Source organism: Eleutherodactylus coqui, chromosome 1, assembly GCF_035609145.1.
Source record: "Eleutherodactylus coqui strain aEleCoq1 chromosome 1, aEleCoq1.hap1, whole genome shotgun sequence".
NCBI lineage: Eukaryota > Metazoa > Chordata > Amphibia > Anura > Eleutherodactylidae > Eleutherodactylus > Eleutherodactylus coqui.
This window is the reverse complement of record NC_089837.1, coordinates 184,712,412-184,724,498: the sequence shown is the minus strand read 5'-3', so window position 1 is coordinate 184,724,498 and position 12,087 is coordinate 184,712,412. Positions and strand designations below refer to the sequence as shown.

Here is a 12,087-nt window from a genome sequence, read left to right as displayed (position 1 = left end):
TAATTTCAGCATCTAATCGCCCGATTAGACGCGCTTGCGCAGTCCGGTCTTCTCCCTGGTGAATGGGGCCGCTCGTGCCGGAGAGCTGGTCCTCGTAGCTCCGCCCCGTCACGTGTGCCGATTCCAGCCAATCAGGAGGCTGGAATTGGCAATGGACTGCACAGAGCCCACGGTGCACCATGGGAGAAGACCCGCGGTGCATTGCATCGTGGGTGAAGATCCCGGCGGCCATCTTAGTAAGGTAAGGAAGAAGTCGCCGCAGCGCGAGGATTCGGGTAAGTACTACACGGTTTTTTTTTTAACACATGCATTGGGTTTGTCTCGCGCCGAACGGGGGACCTATTGAATTAAAAAAAAAACGTTTCGGCGCGGGACAACCCCTTTAACATCTTGTCCTCACCTGAAATAAGTCACTAATTGAGTGGTTTTTGTGCATTAGCTTGTTTATTTTCTTGGTTCGCAGCATTTAATGAAACAGTGAAGCAAGAACTTGATTCAACAATGCAGTAGTGACAAGTATAAATAAGGTTCCTGCTTCAGTTTTCTCTCTGTGTACTGGGGTTTCCTTTTCAACGTGTACTTGATGGTTATACACACAATATATTATACACCTACACAGTATGGACTCCACAAGACCTCTGAAGGTATTCTGTGATCTCTGGCACCCAGATGGCAGCAGGAGTTCCCCTAAGTCCTGCAGGTTTTCCGGTGTGGTCTCCATAGACTGGACTTGTTTTCCAGCACATACAACAGCTGCTTGATCAGATGTGAGATCTGGGGAATTTGGAGTCCAAGTCACCCACCTGAACTACTGTTCTGTTCCTCAAACAATTCCTGAATGCTTTTCGAAATGTAGCAGGGCACATTATCCTACGAGGAGACTTCTGCCATTAGGGAATGCCATTGGCATGAAGGGGTTACGTGGTCTGCATCAATGTTTAGGTAAGTGGTTTCAGCAAATAAAGGTTATGCCCTGCATAAACAGCAGCTCTACAATTCTCTGCTTACAATCAATGGGATCCTTCAATTGTTTCCTGGTCTTGTGATGGAGATGGAGATACTGGTGCACAGATTACAAAAAAAAAAAAAAGGGGGGGGCATGGCTTCATAAGCCCTTCAGATTTACTATAATTTATGCAAGAAACTGACAGATTATAACTGAAATTTACCTAGCGAAGTAGGTTTCCCTTTGTGCCACCAGATGCATTACGAGTCTTGCATGGGCACACACTGACTGGCTTATGGAATGCTGGTCTAAGTAAAGGATGACCTATATCCTGAGGTTTATTCCCATCTAAGATTTTCATGGTATATACACAAGATATACCATGAAAGTTTGATAGGTGTGGGACCTACAATCATCTTTAGCTGTGGCCACCAATGCCCACAGCGCAACTGAATGGGCTTAGCAATGTTTTCATAACTCAGGAGCTGGAGGTCTGCAGCTCTACGCCCCCAGTGATCAGCTGACATTGGGCCAGATGTCTATGGGGACGGAGTTGAAAGCTGACTTCTAGATTGAATGGAAGCTATGCTTGCAATTACCAACACAGGCCACTGCAATGGCACAGAGCTGTCGGCTGTAGCTCCATCACAACTGACAGCTTGCCCAATATCACTGGGAGTCCTGAGTGGTGCCTTCCCCCAGACTAACAATCAAGGACAGATCAGTAGTAAAATCCTGAAAACCCCTTTTTAGCTTCTCACTTCACAAGAAATAGAATCTAAATACATCTATTTTTACCTCCAATCTTTCACCTCCTCTTCAGTCATTGATGCAACACTTTGTGCTTCTTTGTAGAATGCCTTCTGAATTGGAGGCACGTCTAAGAGGGAAAGAAAAAGGTAATCATCAAAAATTGGTTGTCCAGGGAAAGAAATACCTAATCCAGTCTGAGCGTGGTGGTGCCATCATCAGCCCTTCCAGCCAGGTTTTGGCAACAGGTCACATTGTACATCACCCCTCTTGTTATCCCGTGACATCAGACAGGGGTCCAGCTGATTTGACTAACTCAGCACTCTTCTCTGTCAGGGCCTTGACAAAGAAGGGTGCTTATTTATTGAAAAGAGCCAGTCAACAAGCCCCTACAATGAAAGGGGGAGGAAGAATTCATACAATGTGACCAGATGTCAGAACTGGGCCAGCAGTGCTGGACCTAGACTTGCTCGGATATTTCTCTCCCCAGATAACCCCTTTAAGCAGATTTCATTAAAGGGGTTTTCCAGCCAATCAACTAATATAATAGTATTTGCCCAGAAAACCCCTTTAAATGCAGGGATGATAATACCTGGTCTCCATAAGAAGTAGAAAATTGACCCCTTACAACTAACGATTTCTCCCTGTGCTTTATAAATTTGTGTCACTTCTGTGTTAAATGCATGGAGCAGTAATACCAGTCACCGTATAAAGTTCTACTCCTGCTATAAAACAGTCTGGTAGGTTGGAGGGGAGGAGTGGTGTGGTATAACTGCAGAGATTCTATGCATGTTTGCAATCCACTTAATCTGTCTGTTCTGTACATTAATAGAAAACCCCTATTTAGTTTCTCCCCCGGCCACCTCCATTCACTAAAAATCAAAAAAGGACAACACAAACAAAAGCCACGAACCTGCCCATTTCATTGCTTCATATTTCTCTTTATTCTCTCGAAGTAAAGCCCAGTTAATTACAGGTCTCTCTGGAGCCATGGGCTCAGTGCCGCTGTAGGACTGACTGCCCCTGTACGGCCTTCCTGCAGTTAGAAGAGATACAGTTTACAAAACATTAACACACTGCATGCAAAACATAGCCAGGATGTGACTTCAGGCAAAAGCTATACATTGTGTTATGCCTACAGCAAAAGTGGCAGAAAAACCCTGTCATGTACTGTCACTACAGGCCTGAACTGTGATATATCAGTTGTGGTCAGTGTTCCTTTAAAAGCTAAAATGTAGTTGAATAAATTAGCTAAGATATTTCCACAACTTAACTATGGCCCGCTTCATCTTAACCCATCTCAGTAATGTCCAATATGCCTATTTACTGACATCACTAATGGATTTTAGAGCTGCACGTGCATCTTTTTAAGGCAGTGACTTAGCTGACTGATAGCTAGACTCTTGCTCTAACCACCAGTAGCAGAGAAACCGTAGATTCTGGCAGTTTTACCCCTTGCATGCCACAATCAATAGCAACTGCAGCATGTAAGCAGATGACGGTATTAGTGTATCTTGACGCCACCAGGGATTCCTGGTGGAGTCAAGATTGACAGGGGGTGACGCCCCTGTCCCTGATTGGCTGCAGTGCTTGTGCAGCACCAGGTCCTGCAAGGGCACTGAAGACTGCTGTTGCAAAAGGCATATAGCATCCGCCGGCAGTGTAGCCGTACATCCACTCCGGAAAGTTGGCTACCCAGCGGCGCCCCACACTGGCCAGCAGGGAGGGCAAACCTTGCCATTGCCAGCTGTCAGCAGGGAACTGCCAGTAACGGAGCAGAAATTTGGACAGCCGGCGGCACAAAGCTGTCTGCCTGCACTCGGGAATGGAGCCCTGAGGGGGCGTCAGCGACGGAGCGGGAAGGCGTCTGCCAGACGGGCGGCCGGGTGGCAAGCAAGAGGACAAATGCCGGCCAATACTGAGCAGACGCTGCAGTCAGTGCTGACCTTTCTGGCGCGCAGCGAGGAGAGGAGCCTGAGGGACGCCTTTAAGTCCACCGCAGAGCCTGCAGCGCAGCCAGGGGGAGGGATGAGCAGGGAGCACAGACGGGTGGACATGAGCGTTTCAGTCCACCGCTGGAGCTAAGCAACGCATGCAGGCAACCACGGAGCAGAGACAGGGGGGGAACAGACATAAACCAATGCAATTAGTGCAGCGCAGGGAGCGGGAAGCACAATGCTGCACCTGTGACCTAGCCCTGCCATCAGTATTCCCTGCTGGAACCTCACACTCTCCGAGGACTGTAGGAAGAGCAGAGCGGCGAGTCCGTGGGGGGGACTAGTGGCTACTGCACTCCCAACGCTGGAGCTCAGCGCCGGTCGCTTCAGGCAACAATCCACAGTAGTAGCACCTTCAGGTCTTGAGCCAATCGGGAGCTAGGGGTGTGAGGGGGGGGGGGGGGGCGTTCCTCCTGTCAAACCCCTAGCTTCCGGTGGCGTCAAGATACACTAATACCGCAGATGACAGGGGGAGGGGCTCCTTCTGTTACCCACAGTATGACTACAAGGTACTAATTGGCATCCATGGAACCCAGAAGCCTGACAATTGCTTCCATGTCAGCCTATTAGGTCCTGCCTCTTGCAGAGTCTAATAGGCTGCTGTCAAACGGTTAGTAGAATGCACTACATAAGTATTTCAGTGTACTATCAGAGATCGAACGATTGCATCTTCAAGTCCCCTATAGAGACTAAATAAAAGTCACAGAAAGTTCAATAAAGTCTAATTGAAAGAAAAAGAAAATTCAGTTTAAAGTTAAAAAAAAAAAACCCTTTTCAAATGGTTAAATACACTCAAAATGTCAAAAAAAAAAAACAATCAGTATTGCTGCATTTTTAAAAGAGAGTGCAACTGCAACAAAAAAAAAATTGACATGCTGCAGCCAGGGAATCCGCGGCCACAGCGATGGCTTCTGCAGCAATGGATCGTCCTTCCTGTGTGGCCGAGATTTTTGACTAAAATATGGTCCACATGGCTGGCTAATCCCGGGATTAGCCAGCCGGATTTGCCGCAGCGGAATTCTGGAAGGAATTTCCACGGCAAATCTGCCCTGTGTGAACCCAGCCTAAGAAAGATTACTTGAAACGTTTTTTTAGAACTATTTCTAAATGAAAGCCACAATTGTAGCACTACATGTGAAATAACTAAATTCAACATTTCCCTCATAAAACGAGAGAAATAATAGATTGAAAATAAAGACTTCAAGATAAGATCATAGACGACAACTTGTAACCCCATCGCTGTCAGCTGGTTACCCTCATACCTTTACAATATAATTTACTCACCACTCTCAGGTCTTTCAGATCTTTCCAAAATGTCATCAATCAACACTTTGGCTTTATTCTGTTGCTCAGGGTTTCCAAATATTTTCACCAGTGAATCGTAATCCTCCTTCACGATCTAAACAGAAGTAAAGCAGGACAAGCTGTTCTCACACACTTGTGCACTAAAAGAAATAAGATCTCTTGACTGACAGCAATGCCAAGAACGGCACACAGTTGCCCCTTCTTGTAGAGTGTAAATGTGTGACCCCGGCCCTGTCAACTTCTATGGGACCGAGGGGACCAACGAGCTCCGCCATCTTCAGCTGCGCCGCTCAGGCATTTATCCTGATTTCACTGCGTATGAATGGAGTCCACAAAAGTTTATGGATTTTCATTAATCCATTCACAGTAGCGTAGATACATTGCGTAAAATACGCATGTGAAAAACGCAGCATGATCTATTTCATGGTGTGCTACGTACAGCCCTATCGTTCTCTATATGGGTTGCGTATTCAACGCTGTACGTACACAATACATTGTGCAAAACCGTTATGAGAGTAGGGAATTAAAAAACTAAATAAAGCAACAAGTCAGACGGCGCACGACTGCGTGCGCAATATGTGCTGTCATGCGCAGTGCACAACCGCTGCCATGTGTAGTGATAGCCGGCTCACCCCTGTGTGGTCCATGCAGTGTTCTACATATACAGCTGTGGGATCAAGAAGGGAAAAATGTTTAAGTGGGAAAACTAACGAATTATGGAATCAATTCTGCTTGAAAAAAGTCGTAATCTCACAAAACCCCTTAACGACACATTAATTTCAGTGTAATAGTATATCCATCTTGCTTACCTTAATCCTTGAACCGGATGCCTCTTCCAGCTCCCTTATTTTGGCCCCTCCACGCCCTGAAAAAATATATAAAAAATTTATTACCTTTGAATGGGCACACACAAGCGTATCTGGCAGCGTGCAGGCTCATATATACTCACACGGCACACAGCCATGCACTATGATGGCGTGTATGCGCACGTAATAAGCGCCAAGAGAGAACTTGCTGCAATTTTACTTGCACAAGTCGTGTGAGTAGCAACATGGCCGCCTATGGCAGATTGGCACAGTGTATAATGCCAAACCAACACGCTTGTGTGAGCCTGACCTTAAAGGGGTAGTTCCAGAACTAACATCCGATCAACACCAACTACAGGATAGATGATGCATGTTTCACCGCTGAATGGAGGAAGGGGAGGGGGTTCCTACAATTGGAACAACCACTAATCACATGAATGGAGTCCCATGTCCTTACTGCACTCCCATAGTGAGCAGCTTGAAAGGATTGGTGCATTTGGTCCATTCAACTCTATGGGACTGCCAAAGAGAAGCCATCTATGCCCATATCATGGACCTAGAGGGGCAGGATGAACGCTCAGCCACAGCTCTTAGGGTGACTACCCACTACAGTTTTTTTTTCACTGTGAAATTCGCAGCGTTTTTTTTTCCTGCAGGGGCCTATGGGACTTGTTAATCGTGATCACGCAAAATGTGATTTTAACATTACAAGCCCCATAGACCCCTGCAGAAAAAAAAAACACTGCGAATTTCGCAGTGGAAAAAAAACTGTAGTGGGTAGTCACCCTTAAAGGGCTACTCCGGTGATTTTCTTCTCCTTCACCATGTAGCTATCCCCCCAGTATATACAAGCAAGCTGGTATTACTTTAGCTGTTGCATGAATCAGAAACTGACTGAAGGGGGGCAAAGACACTCCTATCATACAGCTCCTGTCACACAGTTATAATAGAGCAGATCACAGCTCACTCCTTGACTCAATAAATATGGTCTGCAGCTTATTTAGGGAAAAGAAAGTAAAGAAATCTCATTCTCAAGATGTCTAATAAGCATCAGACAGGAGGCTGCACTGCATGGAAGTAACTGCAATACACAGGAAACCTCCAGAGTGTCACAGAGGTAATCAGGTGAAAGGACAGGGATGTAAAAGAAGTTCATCGGAGTGGCCCTTTACGCTCCTGCTCATTGCAGGGAATGCCGTTAGGAGAAAAGGGTACTCAGAAAGCCTGTTCTTGTGATCAGCGAGACCTCCAGTGAGCAGGCATTTATCTGATGGATAGGCAATAGTAATAAGTGTTAATGCTGGGAATACCCCTTTAATTAAAAAAATGATTACATACTCCCATGTCCCCAGTCTAACATGGGGCCTCGCATAGCCTACCAGTCACTGGAAATGGGCAGTATCTTTACACGGATGTTTGGTGCTCACACGTCACCCCTTCATCTTCTCTAAGGTGCCGAACATGGGTCAGGGGGGGCCCATCGATCAGGCATGTCCTATGAGTTTCAAACCGCACCCACTGCCTTATAATGGGGTCGATTGAGGTCTATCACTTTGACGGCAGAACATTATGCCAGCAGTGTATCCTGTTGTCGAATATCCGGGAACCCTGAGAGGACGGCAGATGGAGGGCTGTAGGGCAGCACAGAGCTGGTCAGCCATGTAAGAGAAGAGCCACCACCGGGCCTGGCAGATGTGTGTACAGCGGCCTCCACAGTCTTCTCAGTTGGATCTCAAGGTGTGGATCCCCTTTCTCCCGACAGGAGGTGGTCCGCTGCTGCTCCAGAGGGGGGTGCCCAAAGCTTAATGCTTGGAAATATACATGCACAGCGCAGCGCCATATTAATGGTGACGAGGGAGATACTGCAGTTGGTCAAACAGGCGTTTTGTTACCGGTTATTTCATGTGTTTCCGGTATAAGGTGGGGATGTATCACCATTATTAGGCAGATCTGTCTATTTCACCACCACACTGAAATATATAGGGGGGGAGGGGGGGGGGGGGTTATACGTTATACACCCCTCTTAGGCCTCAGACATTCCACTAAAGGCCCCGCACTAAGCCTCATTCATTCCAATGGGGCTTCTCAGATGGGCGTTTTAGTGCAGAGGTTATAAGGCACTAACATGAGCGCTGCATCCTCCATCTCCAGCATGGCAGCTCCTTTTTGACACCCCACACGACCCACTGAAATGAACAGGGTGCGTTAAAAATGCTGTAGAGCTCTGTGTACGGAGTTTAGTGCTGCTTACTATGTCCCGGGGAGGGGAAGGCGAGGACATCATCAGATTAAACATGCAGTGAAAACGCAGTAAAATGCTGCTCACCCCTGCGTCACACAGTTTTTACAGATGCTTGTGCCAGGCCCCCTGCACACTGGTGAGGGCGCTGTGGGGCCGGGATTCACGGGCTGATACACCCTCCTTCTGAAACCCCTGGATGGAGGCGTCTTCACATGGGAGCAGCCTCACATCCCTGCGGTGATCCCATCACCCCATCGCAGCTGTCACAGCCGCAGCAGGGGATCGCGGTGCTCTACCACTGTCTGCAATGGAGTCAGCACCACCCACAGGCTCCAGCAGCCATAGAAGTGTCACCACTGAAGGCCGCGAGCGGCTGATGGACTATCAGTTCATCTCTTCCCAGCCTCATCCCACATAAAGGGACCTCTAGGGCGTCTGCCCACGGATGGATATTTGAGGCAGAATCCAGAGCGGGCGTCCGCACCGCGGATCTGCAGCAATTAGCGCCCATAGCATGCTATAGGAAATAGAGTCTTCCTGCGCACGAGTGGAAACCAAAGTGGTATCCACAAGTGAAGGAAAAACAAAAGAAAGAAAAAAAAAAAAAAACGCAGCATGCTCTATTTCATCGCGAACTCCACGAAGCGGCTTCCATTGAAGTCAACAGAAGCCGTCCAATCCGCACCCATTCGCAATGATGCTGCAAGAAGGCCGTGGATTCCGCAATATCGCTGGGCGGCGACGCAGGAAAAGCAGTTTAACAATAAATTCTGTACTGTGCGTGTCTGACGTGAGCCGTAATGACCATCCGCAGCACAGAGGACGACTAAATGTACCCTGTACACACGGGCGCCGCTGCCCCCAGGCCGGGTACCGCTGCGGGCACCATCTCTTGTAGTGGCAGCAACTTCACGGTTTGTCGGGCCCAGTGGCTGCTCCTTGGTGGTGCTGCACTCAGCAGTACAGCAGCTTTGAGGCAATGGGTGGCATGCTGGTATCTGTAGTACTACTATGGTGTGGCCCCATCAGTGTTGTCCCCACAACACCTTTACTTATTACACATAACCCCCACCAGTCTACAACACTGTATTACATGCCAGCAGGAGGAAAAAAACAGTACAATCCTGCCAGCAGGGGGCGCTTTCCCCAGCTGAAAGCCCATGCTAGCGGGTGTGGGGCACCAGCACCCCCGGTACTCACCTATCACTTGTCCGATCACCGAGCTGTCCAGGTGGAAGCACAGGGGCTTAGATGCCGCGTCGTAGCCGCCGTCCCTCCTGCGGAACTCCATTACTCCCCTGGCCGGCGGTCTGTAGGACTGGCTAGGCTGGCTGTCGCCTTCCTCTCTCCCACAACCACGCTGTCCTGGCCTCCTCCATGCCGGCTCACCCCATTCCCTTCGGGCCGGGGGCGCCCAGGGCTGGCTCCCCGCAGCACTGCGCGCTCCGACAGTGTCCTCCTCCTCCTTCCAGTCCGACATCTTACAACCGCCGCGGTATCGGCCCGCAGTGACGTCACGCAGGGACTTATCTGTCTTTGGAGAGGCGGGGCTAGTGGTCACGTGTGCGGTTCCCGCCTAAGCGGCTCTACAGTGCAAAGATGCCTGCCGGGGAGGCGGGGCTAGTGGTCACGTGTGCAGTTCCCACCTAAGCGGCTCTACAGTGTGCAGAGATGCCTGCCGGGGAGGCGGGGCTAGTGGCCACGTGTGCGGTTCCCGCCTAAGCGGCTCCACAGTGTGCAGAGATGCCTGCCGGGGAGGCGGGGCTAGTGGTCACGTGTGCGGTTCCCACCTAAGCGGCTCTACAGTGTGCAGAGATGCCTGCCGGGGAGGCGGGGCTAGTGGCCACGTGTGCGGTTCCCGCCTAAGCGGCTCCACAGTGTGCAGAGATGCCTGCCGGGGAGGCGGGGCTAGTGGTCACGTGTGCGGTTCCCACCTAAGCGGCTCCACAGTGTGCAGAGATGGCTGCTGAGGGGAAGGGTTTATACAAGTGTGTGGCTAAGCTGCCGCAATAGCTGTACCGAATAAAATAAGCATTTTGCCTCCGTTCTTTTTGCAGTTCTTTTTACCCCTTGTGAGTGAGCCTTAAGTCATGTGATCGCTGCAGCTAATCACTGGCTGAATTGAGCTGGTGATTGACTGCCGCATTCAAATGTCTCTGATGTTGGTCACGTCATCTCCAGCTCCCTGCATCCCGTAATAAAGCGCAGCAGGGACTGGTCAGAAGCTGAGCAGGAGGTGAGTATGGCTTTTGTAATGTTTCTTCAGTATATTATGCAACTTTATAAAAAAAATGCATGTCCCCTGGACAACCCCTTTAATTTTTAATTGGGCAGCAAGAAATAGCTTTTAATTTCTCAGATAACCCCTTTAAAATGAAGGGGTTTTAGAGAACTAAATTCTTAGGGCGCCTTCAGAAGACTGTATATCGGCTGGGTTTTCACGTCCGGCCGACATACAGCGTCCCTCTCTGCAGGGGGAGGAAGCTGGAAGAGCCGGGAGCAGTGCTCTGAGCTCCTGCCCCCTCTCCGCCCCTCGCCACTATTTGCAATGAGAGGGGTGGGACTGGGTGGAGCTAAGTTCTCCCACTTAGTCCCACCCCTGTACCGCCCCCTTTCATTGCAAATAGTGGAGAGAGGCAGAGAGGGGGCAGGAGCTCAGAGCACTGCTCCCGGCTCTTCCAGCTTCCTCCCCCTGCAGAGAGGGACGCCGTATATCGACCGGACGAGAAAACCCAGGCAGCACTACAGCAAGGAGTTCAATGATATGCAAGCTTCCTATGCCCTCCAGCTGCTCATTAAAGTGTTCTCCACACTGTTGTGAAATTTATCAATGGCTGGAGGGCAGAGGAAGTCCGCATATCATTGAACTAATTGCTGCTAGCCTCATGCTGCACAGTTTACCGTATGTTATATAAAATCACTTCAAATTAAAGGGTTTGTATGGGCTCTTAGGTGACAGCATTTATACTGGACCAATGTCCGCCACTAGCCCACAAACATACTTGCTCCCGTGCTGTTATACAGGAGTGAGTATCGCTGGCTCTCTGACAGAGTGGCCAGCCAGCAGCGGGGGCGGCTGCAGGAGATGTCTCTGCCCGCTTTCCCCCGCCGCTCTCCATTCACTTAACACAGCAGTCGTTCAGTGCTGAACGGCTCCTGTTTACACTGAACGATCATCGTTCAGGATTTTATACAGCTTAAAATCCTGAACGATGATCGTTCAATGTAAATAGCAGCAGTTCATCATTGAACGGCCGCTGTGTTAAGTAAATGGAGAGCGGCAGGGGAAAGCGGGGAGAGAAATCTTCTCCAGCTCCCCGCCCTCCTGCTGAGCAAGCCAGTGATACTCGCTCTTGTGTAACAGCACGGGAGTGAGTATGTGCGGGGACGTGTGTCGGGCATCGTTTGCCCGATATTCGTTCAGAGTATATGGGTCTTCAAGGACTCCTGGCTTTCCATCGGACTATGCTCCAGACCTGCGGCTTCTACACCTGAGGCTCCACCTTAGTGCCTGAACTCGTACATAGTTATTTATTTGCAGAGGCGTAACTTGAAGCTCCCGGGCCCCGATACAAAACCTGGGCCCCCAACTATAATGCTTTATTCATAGTAGTGGATTCCCTATATGGAGAAGAGAGGCCTTATGGGCCCCCTAAGGCTCATGTGCCCGGGTGCAACCACATCCCCTGCAGTCTCTATAGTTACGCCCCTGTTTATGTGTGTGCTACAGAGAGTTACGCCAGCTTCACATGTGCGGAATTGCAATTTCGCACGGCTTAGCACAAGTTTTTTGTGCTATAAATAAAGCTTTTTTGCATGCATATCCACGTATTTTACTATACTTTTTCTGTCTGCAGGGCATCTGCATTTGTGCACGGCAACCAAGCGCACTGATTGAAATGTATAATTAGTTCCAGATGTGTTCTTTTTCCAGCGAAATTACACAGTGTTTCACGCATCTCCTTGCATATTGCGCACACATTTGAGCACCCCCCATTGACTTATATGGGGACCTTTGGTGTGCAAATGTGCAGAAAGATA

General features: G+C 49.2%; 1 protein-coding gene across 1 annotated transcript in view; it reads right to left on the bottom strand.

Annotated features, from left to right (window-relative positions):
• DDX43 (DEAD-box helicase 43) overlaps positions 1-9,526 on the bottom strand; it is a 66,390-nt gene extending 56,864 nt beyond the window's left edge. The window contains exons 1-5 of the mRNA XM_066590488.1: positions 9,247-9,526; positions 5,808-5,863; positions 4,978-5,092; positions 2,610-2,732; positions 1,745-1,826 (exon numbers count right to left, since the gene is read on the bottom strand). Of these exons, the coding sequence (XP_066446585.1) occupies positions 1,745-1,826; positions 2,610-2,732; positions 4,978-5,092; positions 5,808-5,863; positions 9,247-9,526 (656 nt within the window). The remainder of the gene's footprint in view (positions 1-1,744; positions 1,827-2,609; positions 2,733-4,977; positions 5,093-5,807; positions 5,864-9,246) is intronic.
• Positions 9,527-12,087: the final 2,561 nt, after the last annotated feature.